Source organism: Sebastes fasciatus, chromosome 10, assembly GCF_043250625.1.
Source record: "Sebastes fasciatus isolate fSebFas1 chromosome 10, fSebFas1.pri, whole genome shotgun sequence".
NCBI lineage: Eukaryota > Metazoa > Chordata > Actinopteri > Perciformes > Sebastidae > Sebastes > Sebastes fasciatus.
In genome coordinates, this window is record NC_133804.1 from 8857862 (window position 1) to 8881224 (window position 23363).

Genomic DNA, 23363 nt, shown 5'->3' on the forward strand with positions numbered 1-23363 from the left:
CACACTATTTTACTAGTTTACACTATTTTACTAGCTCACACTATTTTACTAGCTCACACTATTTTACTAGCTCACACTATTTTACTAGTTTACACTATTTTACTAGCTCACACTATTTTACTAGCTCACACTATTTTACTAGCTCACAATATTTTACTAGATTACACTACTTTACTAGTTTACACTATTTTACTAGTTTACACTATTTTACTAGTTTACACTATTTTACTAGTTTACACTATTTTACTAGCTCACACTATTTTACTAGCTCACACTATTTTACTAGCTCACACTATTTTACTAGTTTACACTATTTTACTAGCTCACACTATTTTACTAGCTCACACTATTTTACTAGCTCACAATATTTTACTAGATTACACTACTTTACTAGTTTACACTACTTTACTAGTTTACACTATTTTACTAGATTAAACTACTTTACTAGTTTACACTATTTTACTAGCTCACACTATTTTACTAGCTCACACTATTTTACTAGTTTACACTATTTTACTAGCTCACACTATTTTACTAGTTTACACTATTTTACTAGCTCACACTATTTTACTAGCTCACACTATTTTACTAGTTTACACTATTTTACTAGCTCACACTATTTTACTAGCTCACAATATTTTACTAGATTACACTACTTTACTAGTTTACACTATTTTACTAGTTTACACTATTTTACTAGTTTACACTATTTTACTAGTTTACACTATTTTACTAGTTTACACTACTTTACTAGTTTACACTATTTTACTAGATTACACTATTTTACTAGCTCACACTATTTTACTAGATTAAACTACTTTACTAGTTTACACTATTTTACTAGCTCACACTATTTTACTAGCTCACACTATTTTACTAGATTAAACTACTTTACTAGTTTACACTATTTTACTAGCTCACACTATTTTACTAGCTCACACTATTTTACTAGATTACACTACTTTACTTGTTTACACTATTTTACTAGTTTACACTATTTTACTAGTTTACACTATTTTACTAGTTTACACTACTTTACTAGTTTACACTATTTTACTAGATTAAACTACTTTACTAGTTTACACTATTTTACTAGCTCACACTATTTTACTAGCTCACACTATTTTACTAGTTTACACTATTTTACTAGCTCACACTATTTTACTAGCTCACACTATTTTACTAGCTCACACTATTTTACTAGATTAAACTACTTTACTAGTTTACACTATTTTACTAGCTCACACTATTTTACTAGCTCACACTATTTTACTAGCTCACACTATTTTACTAGCTCACACTATTTTACTAGATTACACTACTTTACTAGTTTACACTATTTTACTAGTTTACACTATTTTACTAGCTCACACTATTTTACTAGCTCACACTATTTTACTAGCTCACACTATTTTACTAGTTTACACTATTTTACTAGCTCACACTATTTTACTAGTTTACACTATTTTACTAGCTCACACTATTTTACTAGCTCACACTATTTTACTAGCTCACACTATTTTACTAGATTACACTACTTTACTAGTTTACACTATTTTACTAGTTTACACTATTTTACTAGCTCACACTATTTTACTAGCTCACACTATTTTACTAGTTTACACTATTTTACTAGCTCACACTATTTTACTAGTTTACACTATTTTACTAGCTCACACTATTTTACTAGCTCACACTATTTTACTAGCTCACACTATTTTACTAGTTTACACTATTTTACTAGCTCACACTATTTTACTAGCTCACACTATTTTACTAGCTCACACTATTTTACTAGTTTACACTATTTTACTAGCTCACACTATTTTACTAGCTCACACTATTTTACTAGCTCACAATATTTTACTAGATTACACTACTTTACTAGTTTACACTATTTTACTAGTTTACACTATTTTACTAGTTTACACTATTTTACTAGTTTACACTATTTTACTAGCTCACACTATTTTACTAGCTCACACTATTTTACTAGCTCACACTATTTTACTAGTTTACACTATTTTACTAGCTCACACTATTTTACTAGCTCACACTATTTTACTAGCTCACAATATTTTACTAGATTACACTACTTTACTAGTTTACACTACTTTACTAGTTTACACTATTTTACTAGATTAAACTACTTTACTAGTTTACACTATTTTACTAGCTCACACTATTTTACTAGCTCACACTATTTTACTAGTTTACACTATTTTACTAGCTCACACTATTTTACTAGTTTACACTATTTTACTAGCTCACACTATTTTACTAGCTCACACTATTTTACTAGTTTACACTATTTTACTAGCTCACACTATTTTACTAGCTCACAATATTTTACTAGATTACACTACTTTACTAGTTTACACTATTTTACTAGTTTACACTATTTTACTAGTTTACACTATTTTACTAGTTTACACTATTTTACTAGTTTACACTACTTTACTAGTTTACACTATTTTACTAGATTAAACTACTTTACTAGTTTACACTATTTTACTAGCTCACACTATTTTACTAGCTCACACTATTTTACTAGTTTACACTATTTTACTAGCTCACACTATTTTACTAGTTTACACTATTTTACTAGCTCACACTATTTTACTAGCTCACACTATTTTACTAGTTTACACTATTTTACTAGCTCACACTATTTTACTAGCTCACAATATTTTACTAGATTACACTACTTTACTAGTTTACACTATTTTACTAGTTTACACTATTTTACTAGTTTACACTATTTTACTAGTTTACACTATTTTACTAGTTTACACTATTTTACTAGCTCACACTATTTTACTAGTTTACACTATTTTACTAGATTACACTACTTTACTAGTTTACACTATTTTACTAGTTTACACTATTTTACTAGTTTACACTATTTTACTAGATTAAACTACTTTACTAGTTTACACTATTTTACTAGCTCACACTATTTTACTAGATTAAACTACTTTACTAGTTTACACTACTTTAGTAGCTCACACTACTTTACTAGCTTACACTATTTTACTAGCTTAACTTAGTTTACACTAATGTACTTGCTTACACTATTTTACTAAGTTAAACTAGCTTGCACTACTTTATTATTTTACACATTTTACTAGATTACACTACTTTACTAGCTTACATTATTTTACTAGCTTACATTATTTTTGTCACATTAACTCAGCTCTCTGGGACACTTAATGTTAAATATAACAGAGCCTTTATGTAATTAGTAACACCTGTGCTTCTCCTACTATGAAAAGTCAAAATGGCCTCCATATAGAAAGGCCACCAGGCTGACTCTGTTTCAAACTATGGCAGGGTTTAGAGTTCAAACTGTCTTTTGTCAAAGTTAAACAGTTAAACCTATTGTTTTAACATAATATAATAAAGTATACATCTTACCTTTGTGTGTAGTTTCTTCATTCTGTTGTTCAGTCACATAGTCACACACTCTTCCAGCAGTTTCAGGAACACAGAGACATTTCTCAGACTGTAAGCATTTTTAGACCTTCTTTTAGAGCTGCTCATCTTCTAGCATCATTCAGTGGCACCATATCTGTTGGCCGCTTGATGTTACAACTTCTTGTTTCAGTAAAGACTTTAGAAGATGTTTTCTAGTCATTAACACAACATTACAGCTACAAACAACCCATAATGCAACACTCTCTTAATACAACAGGCCTACTCTGTAGCACACCTGAGTAGGTACTGAGATAATCTGCTGTTGTAAATAAATAAAATGTAATTTCTTTTGAATATTTTACCCATTTTTTCCAAAATAATTTCCAGAAAATATGCCAACATGGTAGTATGCTAATCTTGGTTTGTTTTTCTAAGCTCTTTACTTGCAGATGCACACAGATAGCTGTATTACTGTCATCTTATTCTTACTATGGTGAGTTATCACATTATGTTACAAGGTCCCTGTCCCACTCCTACAGTTATTCATGTCCTCAAGACAAATGACTGCATATTTTGGATAAAATGTCGACCAATGCTAATTAAAAAAAAATGCTCATTATTTAATATCCTCTATCATAAATCATAATAAAAGTTAGTCCAGGGTGAATAATATCAGGGTGTACAGTCACTCAAAAAGCTTTTAACAAATTAGTGATATCACCATATAGGTCTTTGGTTATTTGCAGGGAAGGGATTGATATAGATCTTTCTTTCTTATGTGGACAAATTATATTGTTTTTCTTTTTCTAAAGCAGAGTGCTATTATGGCCTGATATTTATATATATATATATATATATATATACATACATATTTGCTTACAGTTCAACAGGACATCTGATAAAAATGTTAATCTATGTATATTTTTAGGTTACCATGGTGATATGCTATGCTAAAAATAAAATGAAACGTTTAACTTGTTCCACCAATCCAAACACGTATAGGCTTAGAACAGTCAAATCTATTAGCTATAACTATAAAACGGTTACAGTATTTTGGTTTTGTAGCTAACATGTAATTAGAGATCATTTCAAGGTCAAAACAGCTCACAAATAAGCATGTCTATTTGACACTGATGGTGAGTATCAGCAGTCAGTATCATGACATAAGTTTATAATCAGCATCTCTCAGCTGATGTAGCTGAGCCTCTCCATCCTGTCTGCTGATGCAGGAGAAATGACTGCAAGGCACCTGGGGGGAAAGTGAAGTGGTCGAGAAGGCGGTGCATTTTAAGTTCAGATTTGATGCATTCAAAAAATGGGGAGATGATACAGCAAATGTATTGGACTGTAATTTACTGGAAACTGCTCCACGCATCGTTTTGCATAAGATATGAATGCAGCACTGATACACATTAATTAATACCACTATCAGTGTGTCTGGTGTTATGCTACAGTATGCCGTGTTTAAAATGGTGCACACTCTCAAATGCTGTTTTGGTGAAGTTAATGTAGTAATGCAATCAGATGCATGCCATGAAGGTGAACTCTACAATGACTTGTTTAAGGATGAAGGAACTGTATGCTCTTACATACTGAGTCTGTACTTATGGCATTGGTCTATATTGGATTCGACTAATGTACTAACTTTAAAATGTAGCTCTTAAAGAAACAGTGTGTAACATTTCGGGGTATCTACTAGCAGAAATGTAATATAATATTCATAACTATGTTTTCATTAGTCTATAGTCTCCTGTAAATAAGAATAATTTAGTTTTTGTTAGCTTAGAGAGCCCTTCATATCTAGGAGCACAGTCAAAGCTTGTTGTCATATTCAAGAGGGAGCATGCATGATTTTAAAAGATTTGCTTTCAGCCCAATTGAATTGAAGTAGCCTGAAGTACAGTATATGGCTAAAAATGCTAATAATGAAAACACCACAGCAACAGTGGAGGTTTATTTTTTTGGATGGACTCCTAAAGGAACAGTGTGTAACATTTCGGGGATCCATTAAAAATGGAATATAATATTCATAACTATGTTTTCATTAGTGTATAATCACCTGAAACTAAGAATCCTTGTGTTTTCGTTAGCTTAGAATGATTCCTTCATATCTACATAGGGGAGCGGGTCCTCTTCACGGAGTCCGCCATCTACAGTAGCCCAGAATGGACAAACCAAACACTGGCTCTAGAGAGAGCTCTCTCTAGAGCCAGTGTTTGGTTTGTCCATTCTAGCCGTTTGCATTTTTATGTAACCTGAAGGCCACCGTAGTTCTCCGACACGCTTGTGAAACTCCGGTAACGGGAGCCGCAGAGTGCAAAACCGTGGTAACGCCAGCCACCGTCTGACTTCCTAAAGTAGTGTTATTATGGTAAAGATGTCCTCTGAGCGAGGTGAACGGCGTTACCACGGTTTGTGTGTGATTGCATTATAACACAAAATATCTACATACTATCTTTTTTTTTAGCAGAGTTGACAAAATAAATCACAACCACAATCATCTGTATAAAAGCTTACTTTATGAAGCACAGACTAAATATTCGGTAAATATGTCCTTTACATAGTATAAGCATCCTGTCAAAAAACAGTCCCGATATACAAACAAAACAAACAAAAAGACAGATCCAATGCTGACATCAAAGTGCCGAAGTTGTCATTTTTTAAATAAAACATAACAATCAACAAATATGTTTTTGTCACAATCCTATATTACAGCACAGGCCTACCCTAGAACAGTGGGAAACAATGGTTAGCACAACAGCCAAAGTGACTATAAGGGGGAAGTCTCCCTGTAAGAAAGCAGTTATTTATCCTAACAATACAGCTTTAGAAAATGGTACTTCCTCTCTGAAAACTCAGCTCCGCTTCAGCGTTTTGGGTCTGTACATACGAGGATCCGCTTCCAGGATTCCAGCTGTGGTTCCAGGTTTCCAGCCAAGTCCCGAAAGGATCTCAGATCCCATCAGTCACTATTAATATGATATACGGGGCAACAGAAGTGCAGCGCCCAGAGCCAAAGATATCAAATACTGTCGATATCCACAGCTCTGGTTATGCCAACGTGCTTCTGTGCCACACTGAGGCTGAGTGAGGGGGCACTAAGCTCACTGATCTACAGTTGTGTCGTAAGCAAATTACGTAGAAAGAGAAAAGGTGTGTGTGTGTGTGTGTGTGTGTGTGTGTGTGTGTGTGTGCGTGTGTGCGTTTGGGTGGGTTGGGGTCAATTAAGGTGCTCACAAACAGCGGTACCGCCACATCCCCACTTCCTCACAACATTATGCAAGTCCTCCTTCCATGAGAAACAGGCTTAATGTGTTGTGTTCCTCTGTTTGGGAAAACGTGTGCTGGGTGTCTGTTTTGCCTGTTGGTTGGCTGGCAGAGACCAGGTCTTACTTAGAAAACCAAACCGGTCTCTTCTTCTTAGAAAACAAGTATTTCCTCCTCCTCTCTAAACGTGGAGGATGTTTTGATGGCTACTCTGCTGGTGGAGTTGTTTTGCTGTTATTCCCCTCTCCGTTCCAGTATGCTGACAGGTTTCTTGACTTTAGCATGTAATAAGCTGGAGCAGTCCCGCTGCTACACTCTCCAATCAGCTGGTCTCTGTCTAAGATGGACCAGGGCCTGCTTTCACCAAAACATCTTCAACTGTTAGGAAGGATGCTGCCCAAATACGAGGCCGAGCAAGCTATGATAGGTACACGTTATGAATCAGAACATAAATTGGTTCTTAGGGATGCACCGATACTGTCTCAAATAGCTGGATTGGATATCGGCGACAATGGGGCAGATCTTTTCAATTCAGTTCTATGTTTATATACTATACACATTATATACTGGAATTTTAATTCCTGTTTAGGTTTTGACCAATTTGTTGCTGCGTTAAAAAGGTTTACACTTGAATTGTAATTCCTGTTAATTTTAAAGATTTTTTACCAACTTTTTTGTGTACAATTTATTATTTTAAAAGGGACTGTATGTACGTTTTTACACATATAAATGTGTTTTAATCGTTTTTTTATTACCCATGTGTGAACAGGTTGTAACCTAACCTAGAAATGAGACCTTCCGCGACTTTTTCGGTTTCATCTATCAGCCTGTAGACTGCTTTTAATTTAATGCCTTTACTCTCTTCAGCTCGCTTCAGGGTTAACAGTGTGCAACGATAGCTAATGTTTGGTTAGAAATGGAGACTGCTAACACCAACAAACGACCAGCCCCCACCACAACTCAGACTCCAACACAAACTCCATAGAAGCACTAAGAAAACTAGCCTAGTGAAGCCCGTCTTGCAAAACAGGAATGTGACTGACGTCAGGGGAAAACTAGGATCAACATCGGCCAGACCTTCGATTAGTGGTCATGGTTTTGGGTGTAAAAATGGGCCACGAGCTGGCAAAATTCCTCATGGACAGGTAAGCTAACATTACGGCCAAGCATGTGAAATATATAGTGACATTGTGGTTTTAGCTGCTAATGTTGCTAACATTAATCAACATGTTGCCTATTAATCATGTTTAGTCTCGTGTGTGTCACCTCACTGTTTTGACTGTTTTGTTTTGTGCAAGCATCTACGTAGTGCGAGCACAAGCCCGAGCAACAGGACGCTGACTGTCGTTGACTAAACGGCCACAGGTGTCACTGCTAACAAGCAATTTCGGATTCTTTCATAGAATAACAATACCTTTATATCCATGTATTTATTTGTTACAGTTTGTTTTACAAAGTTAGGGAAGCAATGTTTAAGTCAGGCCAGATGTTGTCTTATACATAAAAGAATTATCCCACTCATTTCCACACAGTGAGGCATACAGCTTATTAATTAAACACTGGTATCGGATCGGTACTCGGTATCGACCGATACCCAAAGCCCAGGTATCGCTATCGGTATCACGACAGAAAAAGTCAGATCGGTGCATCCCCAGTGGTTCTGTTTGGTAAAGGTACATATTTTGTCAAAAGGATGACGTCTTCCTTTGTGCTGAAGATGCTTTTGAGAGCTCCAGACCAGATTGTGTCTCATTCGGTCTCATTCGGCAGAAGGCCATTGGATTGTTTCTCACCAAAACAAGCTCAATAAATTCTTCATAGAAAAACACGACCCTGCTATATTTAATTCTTCTTCCTGTTGCCTACAGCTTCAGCATCTCAACTGGAACCACTTTTAAAAAGAGCATGCCAATGCACACACACATACACCAACTGACCACTCGTATGGTATGTCTCCCACCCACACTTTCCTGTCTGGCCCTTCACTCCCGTCTTCAGAAACCTCACACCTAACCATACATTGGGCTCTGTCGTGATATAAGAGGAGTAGTTTTGTGGGATAAAACAGAACGTGGCACAGTGCTTTTCATTCAGTCGCATACCGTTATCCTCTTCAGACAAACACAATAATTGAATGCATGTCAGTATTTGGGGTAGCGGCAGCTTAAAAATCACATACTCGTGATCTCTCTGACGAGCGACTGACTAACACTCTAAATCTCTCAACATCTAGTGTCAAGGTGCCCTTGAGTAAGGCACTCAACCTCCGGTTCCTCTGGCGGAGCAGCTCGGCGAACAGTTAAAACCACGGTCGTCCCACTTGGCAGCTCCTTTACACTCACTGATGTACGTAACTTTTATGAATGAACGAGACGGAAATCGCTGAAAGAAAGAGCGAGCATGCTCAGTGTAAACCCTTCCTGGGGCGAATAAAGCGTTAAATAAATAAATAAATATGCTATACATGGCAGGGACTCGATCCTTCTGAGAAGTTCTGTTGAGAGTTTTTGTAACTTTGGGACGGATATGTTTTCTTCCACACTCCACCCATACTGTAGGTCCGTACACACGCCTGTGAGCGGCTGGGTGTGTAAACATGGGTGGGGGGGGAAAAAAAGGCCAAAATGCTACAGTAGTACCATCTGGAGGACAGGACAGAGAGGACAAAGTCAAACCAGTCTGTCTCTCCTTCTTTGTTCTCTCTCTGGCCTTAAACTAATACATTATAAATGACTCTGCTCAGAACTAAAACACATTTCAACTAAAGACTCTGAGTCTCATTTCAAAATAATACTGATGACGTTGTTATAAATAGTGATCACGGTTATGATCATTTTAATGTGCAATAATGAAAGTTCAAGGGACTGAGGTTCGGCAGGGTCACTTGTCGGGTATCAAGCACAGGCTCTTCATCTTCTTCATCTATTGCTCAAGGACAGAATCTTATCACCGGGGGTGGATAGATTCTGGGAAGGATAGTGTCATTTCTCCCGTTGTTGTTACTGTAGGTACAACGGGAGGAACGGAGGAGCCCGAAACACAAAATACGAACAAAAAAACCCAGTTAAGCTAGTTTGGCTTGAAGGGATGTTGTTTTTTTTCCTCCTTCCTCCCCTCAGCTTCTCTGTCCCTGGGCGGTGCTTCCGGCGGCCCTCCCGTTCAGCCCGCCGTGAGCCTGGCTGATGGACGGGGACGACTGCGTCTTGCGCATGTGGCACTCGCGGCCGGCCAGGCCACCCTCCATGATCAGGCCACCCATCACGCTGGCCTCGATCTTCTCGAGGTCGTCTGTCTCAGCGCGGATTTTGGCCTGCAGGAGGCTGATGTACGTCTCATAGCGAGTCTTCTGCTCAGAGAGAGGAGGAGGAGGAGGAGGAGGAGGAGGAGGAGGAGGAGGAGGAGGAAGAGGAGGAGGAGGAGGAGGAGGAGGAGGAGGAGGAGACCAAAAGAAGATGAAACAAGAGACTAATTGCACCAAAATCCACCTCTTAACTGGCTTTATTTATGCTAGCTTGAAAATAATATTCTATATTTGACAGAGGTTCTGTTTAATATTTACTGAACTTGATTTGAGGCATTAATATAAGGACAGTTTAAGACAGTTAAAAACATAAGCATAACGTTTGAGTTAGCATGAGATTTCATATGTGCTAACTGAACGTCTTTCTTTCAACTAATAAAAAAAATACTACATTATAAACTGGGGCTGTCAAAGTTAATGTGATAATAACACGTTAACGCAAATTTGTTTTAACGCCACAATTTTTTTTTAACGCATTAACGATACTTGCGATTTTTAGGTTGTAGCTGGTATCATATGAAACTAGAAAAACCTACAGAATCCATTAGTACCAACCATGTCATACTAGCTTGTCGGGAAGGAGGTTAACTAATGCTCCGAACTTACGCTAAATATTGTTGAGGAAAAACTGGCATGGCCATTTTCAAACTGCTCCCTTGACCTCTGACCTCAAGATATGTGAATGAAAATGGGTTCTATGGGTACCCACGAGTCTCCCCTTTACAGACATGCCCACGCAAGTCAGTCATACATTTGCATAAAGCAAGCATATTTGCCCACTCCCATGTTGATAAAGAGTATTAAATACTTGACAAATCTCCCTGTAAGGTACATTTGGAACAGATACAAAAATGGGATTAATGTGCGATTAATCGTGATTAACTATTTTAATCGATTGACAGCCCTATTTAAGACGGATGAAGACATAAGCATAAAGTCTGAGTTATCATGAGATTTCATATGTGCTAACTAAACATCTTCCTTGCTATGGATTTGAAAAGAAAGCAGCTATCAAATGACACTGGCCATCTGTCATGCTTTTGGATCTCTCAGCTGCTTTTTATCTTGAAAAAAAAACAACAACATAAAAACGAAACATAAAAAAGCAGAGAAATGAAGCGAAGCTGTTCAAAGCCTGTACCTCGTACGTGAGGTAGTGCTCTTTGAGCCGGTACTCCTCCCACTCGCGGCTTTTGGGGTCGACTGAGGGCGAGTTTTTCCGGTGCTCCTCCAGCTCCAGGCTCATCTGCTTCAGCTTGCTCTCGTGACTCAGCAGCTGCTCCTCCTGCACCAATCACAGCCCAGACCAAAACCAGAAGACCCCCAGAACAGCCAATCAGACGCAACCGGACACAAATAGAATATGTAAAAATGCCCAGCCCCCGTGTGGAGACTTTTAATGCAGAAGGATTGAGCATGCTGCTGTGATAAACTGTATATTATGTAAGATGTAAAATATCAATCATAACTAGATATTTACTGTAGTATTGACAAAATATAAGCTTATAGAGCATGATAGCTGCTCTAGTTCCTGTTGAATCATCGTCTGTGTGTGTGTGTGTGTGTGTGTGTACCTGTTTGAGTCTGGTGGATGACGACGGCAGGATGGGCCGGCAAAATTTCTTCATGGAGCCAATGGCGGCGGGGAAAGCCGGAGCAGAGAACAGCGCCGCAACCAGGTTTATCCGAAATATCCAAGACATCATCTCCTCCTCGCTACTGGAAAGAGAAAGAGGAGAGAGAGAGTGAGGGGTCGCTGAAGGGACAGAGAGCAGGTGAGTGCATGGAATGAAAATTGCTTGATTGATGTTTCTTAGTTCACCACATCAACACAGATTCTTCTACAGGAAAAGGGTACATTCAAATGGCTACAGAAAATAACAGAAAATAGACAATTGTTCCAATTTGCAGAATGCAATTTAAATTATGTCATAGTATTATTGTCATATTATACTATTATTTTGACATTGCATGCCTAAATTCACAAAACAATTCCACTGTGCGAGAATTAAAATGACAGCGGATTCAGGTATCACAACTTATGAAGATCTAATTAGTGAAGATTAGCTACAATTTGCATTATTAAAGAGGACCTATTATGCTTTTTCCCTTTCCTTTAGTGTGTTATATAGTGTTTTTGTGCATCTAAAAGGTCTGCAAAGTTACAAAGTCCACACTAAGGGGAGTTACTCTCCCCCACAAAAACACTGCTCCTGAACTGCCTGAAACGCCTCGCTTGAAGTCCCGCCTTTTCTTCCGTAACCTGGTGATATCACCAAGTAACACATTTGCATAATACCTGCCTAGCGGCTAGTTTGGCACGCAGTCAAACAAAGCTAGTTAGAGCGGAGCTGGAGCGGAGTCTGAAGAGTTTGGTTCGGTTGACCAATCCCAACAGAGTGGGCCAGCTGACCACTCAGAGCAGATCATAGACTGTATAAGAAGTGGACATAGTCACCGTGACGTCACCCACTGGTTTGTGGACTGCCGTTTTGAAGCCTCAAGTTCGCCATCGTTTTTTTGTTTTTGTTTTTTTGCAACCAGAAGTGACACGGGAGGGCGGAGATAAGTACAACCGAACAATGAATAAGACATTTTCCAAAATGTTAAAATTAAGTTGCATGAACTGAAAACACACTGTGAAAGGGTTGAAGTTGTAAGAATGAATCACAATCTAAAAAGCATCCCCTGTTTTATGGTCTATTTGACTCTAAATGGGACCATAATTTACTAAATGAACATCATGCTGTATTGAAGAAGACTTGAAACTAGCGATTGAGACCATAAACTCATATTTACAATGTTTACTGTGTTAATAAATCAAGTGAGAAGTAGCCTCATTTTCTCATAGACTTCTATACAATCAGACTTCTTTTTGCAACATGTAGCATGTAAACATGTTCTGGTAGAAATCCAAAGAAAATGAGCATAATAGGTCCTCTTTAAGAGCAATGAAAACATCTCAAATTCGACTTACGGGGCGTGCAGCAGAAACACCCTCCAGTCTGAGGTTTTGAGCTTCAGCACGTTGGCTCTCTTGCTGTAGTCGGTGGCACGAGTGGCTAAAGCGTGGTGGATCCGCACTGCGTTCTTCAGGTCCACCTCGGAAATGTCGGCGTCGGGCTTGTACTCATCCTGGGTAAGTGACAGAAAAAACAACAGGCATACAGAAATTGAATATGTAGAATATGTTTTGGAGCCCGTAAATGTTATGTTTCAGTCATTTTGTCTCTTGTAGCAGAGAATAGACTAGTAGCTTATACTTGGTGTGTATCTGTAGTATACAAATGTCTAAATTAACAGAATCAAGTCAAAACATAATATAATCTCACACTGTGACAGAAATAGAAGCTAATTTAGTTCATTTAGGTTGAACATTTCACAGCCTGACATGTGGTCAGTACAGCCTTCCTACCAGCAGGGGGAGTCAAACATGCAGTAGAGCAGCTATGCCTCATTTCCTCTCTTAATGCTCCATCTATCTCACTCCCTCCCCAACACACACACACACGCACACACAGCTAGCAGCCTCCACCACCGCAATGACAGTGTGTGTTTCTATGGCAACAGAGCAGAGGACGAGATGCGGTACCTTCTGGAGATATAAGATCATCCCTTTAAGAACCGCATAGAACTTCTTCCAACCGCGGCGACCCCTCGGGGCTGGAAGAGGGAGAAGCAAAGAAATAAATAATAAAACAATACAACTTTTCTGTCGTATTTTTTTTTACAGTTAAACGTGTGTGTGTGTGACTGTGTGTGTGTGTGTACAATCACTCACTGCGTTTGCCATCCATGTCGGCATGGCTCTTGCGGGTCAACACTCCATGTTTGTAGGTGACGGCGTTTAAGAGAATGGGAATGGCGATGAATGGGTTACTGCCGTCCGTTACCCTGGCAACACGCTTACTCCCACACTCACACTGCTCCTCCACCAGCTCTGACAGGCTTTTCCTCAGCTCCTCCTCCTCACTGCAACAACACAAATACCCATTCAGATAAACCCGAGCAGCACATATTCAAGTGTACTTACTTCTACAAAAACGTGCATACCCCAAATACTTTTCCTTTTGATGAAGACAAAATGCATACTCACACTGCCCACTCCAGCTTCTCATTCTTGATGGAGTTATACAAGATCTGTGTGGACAAGGCAATGAAAGAGAGAAATATTTTCTTTTAACTTGACTACAGGGTAAGAATGTGAAGGCCGTGCTTTAATTCTGAGGCTAAGATGAAAAAAAAAAAAGATGAAGCTGACAAATTTTGTGGACGCTGTACTTCCTCAGGAGGAGATCTCTACCTTTAATAAGTCTTTGGGGAAGTCTTTGCCATAGTTGAGTCCATCTAGATTACTGATAAACTGTTGGCAAGACATCTTCTTCCCAATGTTCTGAGGAGAGAATAAACAGACAGAAACAAACAGTCAGTTCAAGATCAAGATGAAATTTCACCTTAAAAAGGGGCCTATTATGCTTTTGTGCTTTTCCCTTGACTTTAGTGTGTTAATAGTTTTGTTTTTTTAAGTTACAAAGCCCAAAGTCCACTCCAAAGGGAGTTAAGCCTGGTTTATTGTTGCTGTAGTGCGCGCCATATAATGACGTTCTCGGCTTTCGCGTGGTACATGAAGACTCCCCAAGTTGTTGCGGCGCTCGGTCGTGCACCTCTGAATTTTTGTAGCTACGCTCCCACTGCTGCGCCTTTCATTTCAACATGGATGCCTGTTCTGAGAGAACACAGGGACAGTCGCATGTCCTTAAATTCTTGTAAAGAAATAGGCAACACACTGGATTTGAGAGATTGTTTTGTAAAGGCTAAAAAAAAATGTCTCATGGAAAGAGTGGCGACCCGAGGGGAAGCACTGAGAGACAGAAAATAATTTTGACTTGGAGGTAAGCGAAAGTAATAATTACAGTACACAAATGCAATGTTTGGCGGTACGTCGGTGTTTACTACTATTGCCAGGCAGCCTATTCCCCTATCCGGTACCACTTGTTGACTTCTTGCTTATCCACAGAATATTTTTTTTGTACGCCTCCTGGCGTTTCGGAAGATATTGCAACAAACAACGCGTTGAGCATAAACGCCTCTGTGCATGCTCGTAGTGTGTGCCATCTATGGATGCCTGCGTATAAACAAAGCTTTACTCTCCCCCGCAGAAACACTGCTCCTGAACTGCCTGAAACACCTTGCTTGAAGTCACGCTTTTTCTTACGTAACGTGGTGATGTCACAAAGTAACACATTTGCATAATAACTGCCTAGCAGCTAGTTTAGCACGCCCTCAAACAAAGCTAGTTAGAGCGGCGCTGGAGCGGAGTCCGAAGAGTTTGGTTCGGCTGACCAATCACAACAGAGTGGGCCAGCTGACCAATCAGCACACAGCCGGTATCCGAAAAAGAAATTGTTTTTTTAACAAATAAGCATGTAAACATGTTCTAATAGAAACCCAAAATAGAAGAAGAAGAAGAAGGGCACTTTATTAATCCCAGAGGGGGAATTCAATTTTTTCACTCTGTTATATACAGGACACACACATGCACAAACAGGACCTATATACATGCGTTAATGAGAGAGATGTCAGAGCGAGGGGCTGCCTCTGACAGGCATCCCACAGGTTTGGTGCCTTGCTCAAGGGCACATGTTTGGTGCCTTGCTCAAGGGCACATGGCAAACTGGCATCTCTCCAGCGACCAGTTCACACTCAGTCCTTGGTCCATGCAGGGACTTGAACTAGCGACCCTCAGGTTCCCAAGCCAAGTCCCTGTGGACTGAGCTTCTGCCACCCCCATACAAGTATGCACCTGAAAATAAGCATAATAGGTCCTCTTTAAGCATTGTTTTTTAAAAGTATATGGAGGTAAACTGGTCAATATTTAGCTCAGCTCAGTATCCACAGAGGTTGACGAATATTCAAATACCAAAGCAGCTGATAATTTCAACACAGTTGTATCTGCGTCAACCCGAGTGCCGTGTTGCAGCCATCCACTGGGTGGCAGTGTCATGCTGTGCTGGTTCTGCTAGTAGTGGTGGTGAGAGCTTATTGAGTATCAGCTTACGATACAGTTCCCAGTGTTTTAACATCTAATTATGATGCATCATGATGCAGCTCCCAGTGTTTTAACATCTAATTATGATGCATCATTAGAGGATGAAAGCACAGGGAGGTGTTTGTGTATCACTGCCTGAATAAAGCCTGTAACCTTTACCGATACAGATATAATGGAACTAAAACAGAATTGACTCACTGCTGCTGTTACAAAAGATTATTTGGCATGTGGCTTTTTATTCACATTTTCCTTTGAGGAGGCCACGTAACAGAGAAGAATAAAAACCCTGCTCCATTTTCTAGGAAACGTACAAAATACCCAGGATTGGATGGAACATGCGTCACAAAATGTTTTGTGCTCCATTTATTCCTAATATCCATCAAATAGGTAACGTGGTGTAGTTCACAACCACAATCCAACTCGATGAACTACTCAGTTTATATTTTCATGCAAAGGTAGCATTCTTACTAGGTTCAAATCTTATATCATAAAACGTATAGCCTTTCCAAAATTAAATCTGCTGTTCGCTTTATTTAAATTTGAACTCTTAATTTAGATATTGTCATTTGCAACACTGCAGATCAATTGCATTTCTCATTGCTTATACCAATAATGCATTTTATTTACAGTATAGTATAGTATAGTATAGTATAGTATTTTTATTAGGGCTGTCAATCGATTAAAATATTAAATCAGGATTAATTGCATGATTGTCCATAGTTAATTGCACATTTTTTATTTGTTCAAAATGTACCTTAAAAGGGAGATTTGTCAAGTATTTAATACTCTTATCAACATGGGAGTGGGCAAATATGCAAAAGTATATACTGTATATATTTATTATTGGAAATCAGTTAACACAAAACAATGACAGATATTGTCCAGAAACCCTTTAAAGGTACTGTATTTAGCATAAGAAATATGCTCAAATCATAACATGGCAGATCAAGCCCAACAGGCAACAACAGCTGTCAGTGTGTCAGTGTGCTGACTTGACTATAACTTGCCCAAAACTGCGTGTGATTATCATAAAGTGGGCATGTCTGTAAAGGGGAGACTCGTGGGTACCCATAGAACCCATTTTCATTCACATATCTTGAGGTCAGAGGTCAAGGGACCCCTTTGAAAATGGCCATGACAGTTTTTCCTCACCATAATGTAGTGTAGGTTTGGAGCGTTATTTAGCCTCCTTCGACTTGCTAGTATAAGTATAGTTGGTAACAATGGATTCCTTAAATTAGCAGTAGTTTCATATGATGCTAGTATCTTTACTTTAGCTTTAAAACTGAGCCCGCTACAACCTAAAAATTGCAAGTTATGTTAATGCGTTAAAGAAATTATTATTACAATGTTATTATTGTGTTAACTTTGACAGCCCTAATTTTTATATATATATAGTATACTGTATATAGTAGTACATTTATAGTATAAATGATGTCAACCAAAATCAGTTTCTGACCATTTCTCTTTGGTAAACAATATTTAAGCAACCAAATGTTTTTGTGTCACTGAAGAACACTGATTAAAAATGAATATATATCACTGTGTGCATTCTTTATCATGAGCCTAATGTGACATCCATATTAAAATCATGACTTAAACTCTATTGTTAGCTGACAAGAGGAGCCACAGATGTCAATGAGGACAGACTATAAATATACTTACCACCTGCGGGGGTGGAGGGAGACCAGGGGGCCAGGTTTGGTTAGCAGGGGGAAGGAGGAAAAAGAAATTGAAAAGAGAAAAAGGATATTAGTCAGGACGAGGGATATTCACTAAAACTACTATTAGCAGGGACTCAGGAGTTGAGCAGGAGGGTCGAGGAAAATCAAAGCACAGGACCTATGATACTGATGGTGTTATGCTACCAACACCACAGTGCTCCAGTTTAGAGCTGAACAGATGACTGTTCGAGGAGACAAGAGACAGAAACAGGTCAGAAAGTAGGCCGCCGCGGAGGAGAGAGAGAGCGAGAGAGGAAACGGTAGACAGGGAAAGAACAAGGAATAGAAAGAACAGAAGATGTGAATGGAGACATGACACAAAACTGTTTTTTTACTTTGTTTCGCAGGAAGATTAGAGAAAAGGGAATTCTGCAGAAGCAGTAAGATAGAGAACTCCAGTACATACATGTCCGTGTAGGTCGGTGTTGAGCAGCATAAGGGCGCAGGTTAAAGTGTGGGCTCCATCTGCAACAGGACAATACACAATGTCAGCTAAATGTCATTCATGTGAATGCAGTGTCATACATTCCTTCATAGCTCATGCAGACACAAATCACACATACATCTGCAGAGCTGCATAAATAGCCTGCATGTTAACATAATGTCAATATGCTGCAGTCAGGAGTGTTTCTTTAACTGGGATCGATATGGAGGACTGTAATTGTAATGTAAAATCAATTTATTATGGTGTGATATTTTGTACAGCTGTTATGTCTTAATATATTTCCTCATACCGTCCTTCTCATCATCATCAAGGTCGTCCTGGCTGTGATCTTCACAGGTGAGTGTCGATGGGTTGCAGTGGCAGAAGCGTCTGGAGAAATGCACCAAGACCCTCTCTCTCTCCTGGGTCTCTCCCATCAGGGGGAAAGCCTTTAAGAAGTTCCTGTCGCACACAAATCACACCACGAGGTCAACGAGAGGTCAAGTGATTTCATCACTTATGGCGGTAAACAGAATTTACGGAGGAATGCAGCTGACTCTTATCAAACATTTTCCTTTTGAGGAGAACTTGCAGTCAAACCTGCTTTTTAAAACTTGGACCAGTGGTCATGTACTCTGTAGTATATTGTTATAATGAATGATTGTGTAATCTTTATGGTCTTATGTTGAGAACTGGCTGCATTCTTTTAACTGAAAATAAATGGATTTGATTTTGTAACTGTATGACAGAATCAACAGGTTTCAGGTAGGTTGCGGTCCCACTTTCAAACTTTTGAGGTGACACATTAATGTGAAGTTGAAACAAATCTATCAAAGTCTAGTCTATCAAAGGAACAGTGTGTAACATTTTGGGGGATCTATTAGCAGAAATGGAATATAATACTAAAAAATTATGTTTTCATTAGTGTATTATGACCCGAAAGTAAGAATTGTTCTGTTTTCGTTAGCTTAGAATGAGCCCTTCATATCTACATAGGGAGCCATGTTGCTCCTTCATGTTTCTACAGTAGCCCAGAACGGACAAACCAAACACTGGCTCTAAAGAGAGCCTGTCGCGTTTTTACGTTACCTGAAGGCCACCGTAGTTCTCCGACATGCTTGTGAAACTGTAGTAACATGAGCCACAGAGTGCAAAACCGTGGTACCGCCAGCCGCCGTCTAATTTCCATTGCTCCTAAAGTAGTGTTATTATGGTATGGATGGCCTCTGAGCGAGGCAAATGGCGTTACCACGGTTTTGCACTCGGCAGCTCACGTTACCACAGTCTTGGAAAGGGAGGAATGAGCGGTGGGGTACTCAGTTGGTTGCAATCTGCAACCACACCATTAGATGCCGCCAAACCCTACACACTGTACCTTTAATCAATTAGTCCATTGACAGACAAAGATCATTGATAATCAATTGCTGTTTTTTAAATGTTTTTTCTGTTATCCTTTGTGGATTTAGACTTTTGGTTGGACAAAGACATGTAAAGACATCCCCTTGGACTTTAATTTGTGACAGGTATTCCTTCACTATTTTGTTTTACATTTCATAAACTAAACGATTAAACTATTAATAAAATTTAAAAAATAATAGGCAGGTTAATCAAAAACCAAATAATCTTTAGTTGCAGGCAGCCCAACATTAATGCTGCCAATTTCAAAATTAAGCTGCACAAAAGAACATTGATTGAAAGAATTTATATGCACACAACTACAGTAACCTCCATTCAAGCATTACATGTATACATTATGATGAAACATCAACAAAAATATTCAATTCCTACTAGATATTATTATGGCTGACTTTAACGTGATATGATATATCGTATTGGAATCAAATGAATGCAGCACTTTTAGTATGTTACATGTTACTTTTTAACAACAGTCTGCTAATCTGATCCAGTCTGAAGTGCACACATGAGGCCTCTTAACTGAAGGCAGCAGTCTGAGACAGCAACATGTCAGGTACAAGGCAGTGATGCACTCCGGAGCTGTCAGCTACACCAGCTAACTGTACTCGACACGACAGCTTGATTAGCACAAAGCTAATGCCTCGTGAAGAGGGAAAGTGGGGAATACACACACGCCCGCATGTGTATGGACATCTACATCCTCACTTCCCCGTAGCTGCTGACTGTGCATTACCTCAGGGCTCGATCCAGCGTCAGGCCGGAGAAATCGAAGAAGCTCAGGTACTCGGACGCCACCAGCTGGCTGAACTCGTTACTGCAGAGAGACAGAAAGAGAGCGTCAGCACATCAACGTGGCACTGGAGACGTATGAAGGTGTTATATAAATGTTCTCTTGACACTACTGCAGTGCTTGAAGTGGAAAAAAAAAAGTGCCAGTACTCTCTTATTCGCATGTTGGTGTGTGTTTTAACCCGTATCAGCAATCTCTTGCTCCTATTTATTTATTCATTATTTCTTTAAGTATGTTATACTGTGTCAATCATAATCAGCTGTGATTTTATTGCTATATTATTATAATACTTGGGCTATGCATCCTCTATAGAAGATATATATATATATATAGATATAGATATATAGGTATATATATCTATATATATATATATATAGAAATATATATACACGTATATATATATATATATATATATATATCACTATCTCGTTACAATGGCATCTGGCAGTGGGTGGGATATATTAGACAGCAAGTGAACATTTTGTCCTTGAAGTTGATGTGTTAGAAGCAAAAAAAAATGGGCAAGCATAAGGATGTGAGCGACTTTGACAAGGGCCAAATTGTGATGGCTAGATGACTGGGTCAGAGCATCTCCAAAACTGCAGCTCTTGTGGGATGTTCCTAGTCTGCAGTGGTCAGGACCTACCAAAAGTGGTCCAAGGAAGGAAAACCAGTGAACCGGTGACAGGGTCAGACCCAAGGCTCATTGATGCACGTGGGGAGCGAAGGCTGGCCCGTGTTGTCCGATCCAATAGAAGAGCTACTGGAGCTCAAATTGTTGAAAAAATTTTAAAACTGGTTTCGATAGAAAGGTGTCAGAACACAAAGTGCATTGCAGTTTGTTGCGTATGGGGCTGCGTAGCCGCAGACCGGTCAGGGTGCCCATGCCGACCCGTGTCCACCGCCAAAAGGTGGACTGCACTGCTGTATTGGAGAATGTTCCTCTAACAATGTTATAAGAATAAAATAAGCTTGTGCAGATGTGTTTGTGTGTTTATAAATCAATCCGATATTCTTACATGTGCATCTATTATGTCTGTGTCTCCTCCATACACTAATACTGAACATATGCATCTATGTAAACATGTTTTCCTCTGTTTCTGGTGATTTATCAGTCATTATGTGTGCACATGTGTTACTGTGTGTGCGTGCATGCTCACTTCTTGCCCAGGTGTCTGGCTACGTCGCAGCGTTTGAAGCCCTCGAGGTGATAGAGGCGCTTGGCCAGCCTCTTGGCGGCCTCGCAGTCGGCTCGGCAGCCATTGGCCAGAGTGTCGGTGCTGCCGCGCTCCAAACGCTCCAGACTGCCCAAATCACACTCCTCCGAGTCAGACAGCACGTCTGTGAGGTTGGCATCGCTGGAGGAGAGAACATACACACACAAACACAACACACAAAGCAGGTGCCTAGGTTAATGAATGGAACACATGTCCGTCGTTACACGCCCACTCGCTTAAAACTAGACAGAGGAAGCTGAAAACTCAATTACATAAACATATGTTCACATACACACACAAACAAAAGTCAAATGAGGTTTAAATGACTTGTTATGACACTGACCCAGTTTCACCGTCACTTAATGTCCTACTTTAATACAGTGAATCTAAAGGCTGATTATGATGCCCCGATCTCCTCTAAAAAGCTCCACTAATCTCAGACTGTTAACCCCTAACATGATTTGAATTAAAGTGCTGCAATATAAATTCTGCATTTCTATTCCTCCGTTTCAGACACATGTAGCCTGGTATGGAGGACAGAACCTGCCTAAATCAAAACTAAATGAATAAATAAATAAATGACTCGATAAATAAATAAATGCCATTAGATGTGCCAAAAATTAAATAAAATAAATGTAGCCATTAATGAATTGATAAAATGTGACATAATTAGATATTTCCATTTTAATTTGCTTATTCTTTTATCTTTGTATTAATTCCCTTATTTATTTACTCTTCTGTTTAATAGTTCCTTTTATTTATGTATTTATTTTGTATTAATTTTAAATGTTTTTATTTATTTTTGCATTTATTTTTTATTTATTCATTTATTTTTGCATTTATTTTTGATGGAGTTGATAAGCAGAAGCAGACACAGTTAGTTAGCTAGCTAGCTAGCTGGCATATAGTCATGCACCCTGACCCCATGATGACACACATTGAGTGTCAGTGACAGCCCCCTCGTTTGCATAATGAGGCAGAAATGCATGAAGAAATGTAAAAAGAAATGTGTAAACAGAAAAGAATACAGAAATAAATAAGTTTGGGGAAATAAATAAGGGGTGAAATGGGAAGTGGGAAGTTAGAGAAGTGAGCTTCTCATTAATAAAGGTCCATATAGCAAACAAGTAATGCTCTCAACAACTCCCATCAACTTTCCCTTGAGTAAAACAGCCAACGGAACAAGTAAATTGTCCATCTCATGCTCATTGTCTATCACTAGGCTGTCTATCCCAGCTGTGAATGGGTGTATCTGTGTGACTATGAAGCAGGGTGTTCCTGTAAAAGACTGGATGTACTCAAATCGTCCCTGCAGGAGTAGTAAAACTCAAGGAAGAATTTAATGAGTTGCCAAACAGAAGAAGACACGAGAGTGAACACGTAGCTTTCATTGCCACGTAATGGCTGGCAAAGTGAACACTGTGTGCCCTATTTGAAGTTATAATGCTTTGCCAGGACTCGTTTTGACATTGTAATAAAGTATTGGCTCAAACTGAAATGCATTAAAGGTTAAATATACTGAACTGTAAACTATTGGTGACGATTATGAAACCAGCTTCACTAGACTTCCACTAGCTGCCATCCATGTTTATTTGAAGACTCATTTTAACACAAGAACAAAATGTCAGTCACAGCACTTGCAATGTTATTGATTGTAAATACTGTTTACAGACTTAACATTAAAGGGATAGTTTGGGTGTTTTGAAGTGGGGTAGTATGAGGTACTTATCCATAGTCAGTGTATTACCTACAGTAGTT

The 23363-nt window shown here is 38.9% G+C and overlaps 1 protein-coding gene across 1 annotated transcript in view; it reads right to left on the reverse strand.

Annotated features, from left to right (window-relative positions):
- Window positions 1-5919: 5919 nt before the first annotated feature.
- psd2 (pleckstrin and Sec7 domain containing 2) overlaps window positions 5920-23363 on the reverse strand; it is a 50807-nt gene continuing 33363 nt past the window's right edge. The window contains exons 4-15 of the mRNA XM_074647926.1: window positions 21549-21746; window positions 20332-20412; window positions 18493-18644; window positions 18165-18223; window positions 14289-14378; window positions 14082-14125; window positions 13767-13957; window positions 13578-13648; window positions 12963-13120; window positions 11560-11704; window positions 11127-11270; window positions 5920-10030 (exon numbers count right to left, since the gene is read on the reverse strand). Of these exons, the coding sequence (XP_074504027.1) occupies window positions 9800-10030; window positions 11127-11270; window positions 11560-11704; window positions 12963-13120; window positions 13578-13648; window positions 13767-13957; window positions 14082-14125; window positions 14289-14378; window positions 18165-18223; window positions 18493-18644; window positions 20332-20412; window positions 21549-21746 (1564 nt within the window). The 3' untranslated portion in view covers window positions 5920-9799. The remainder of the gene's footprint in view (window positions 10031-11126; window positions 11271-11559; window positions 11705-12962; window positions 13121-13577; window positions 13649-13766; window positions 13958-14081; window positions 14126-14288; window positions 14379-18164; window positions 18224-18492; window positions 18645-20331; window positions 20413-21548; window positions 21747-23363) is intronic.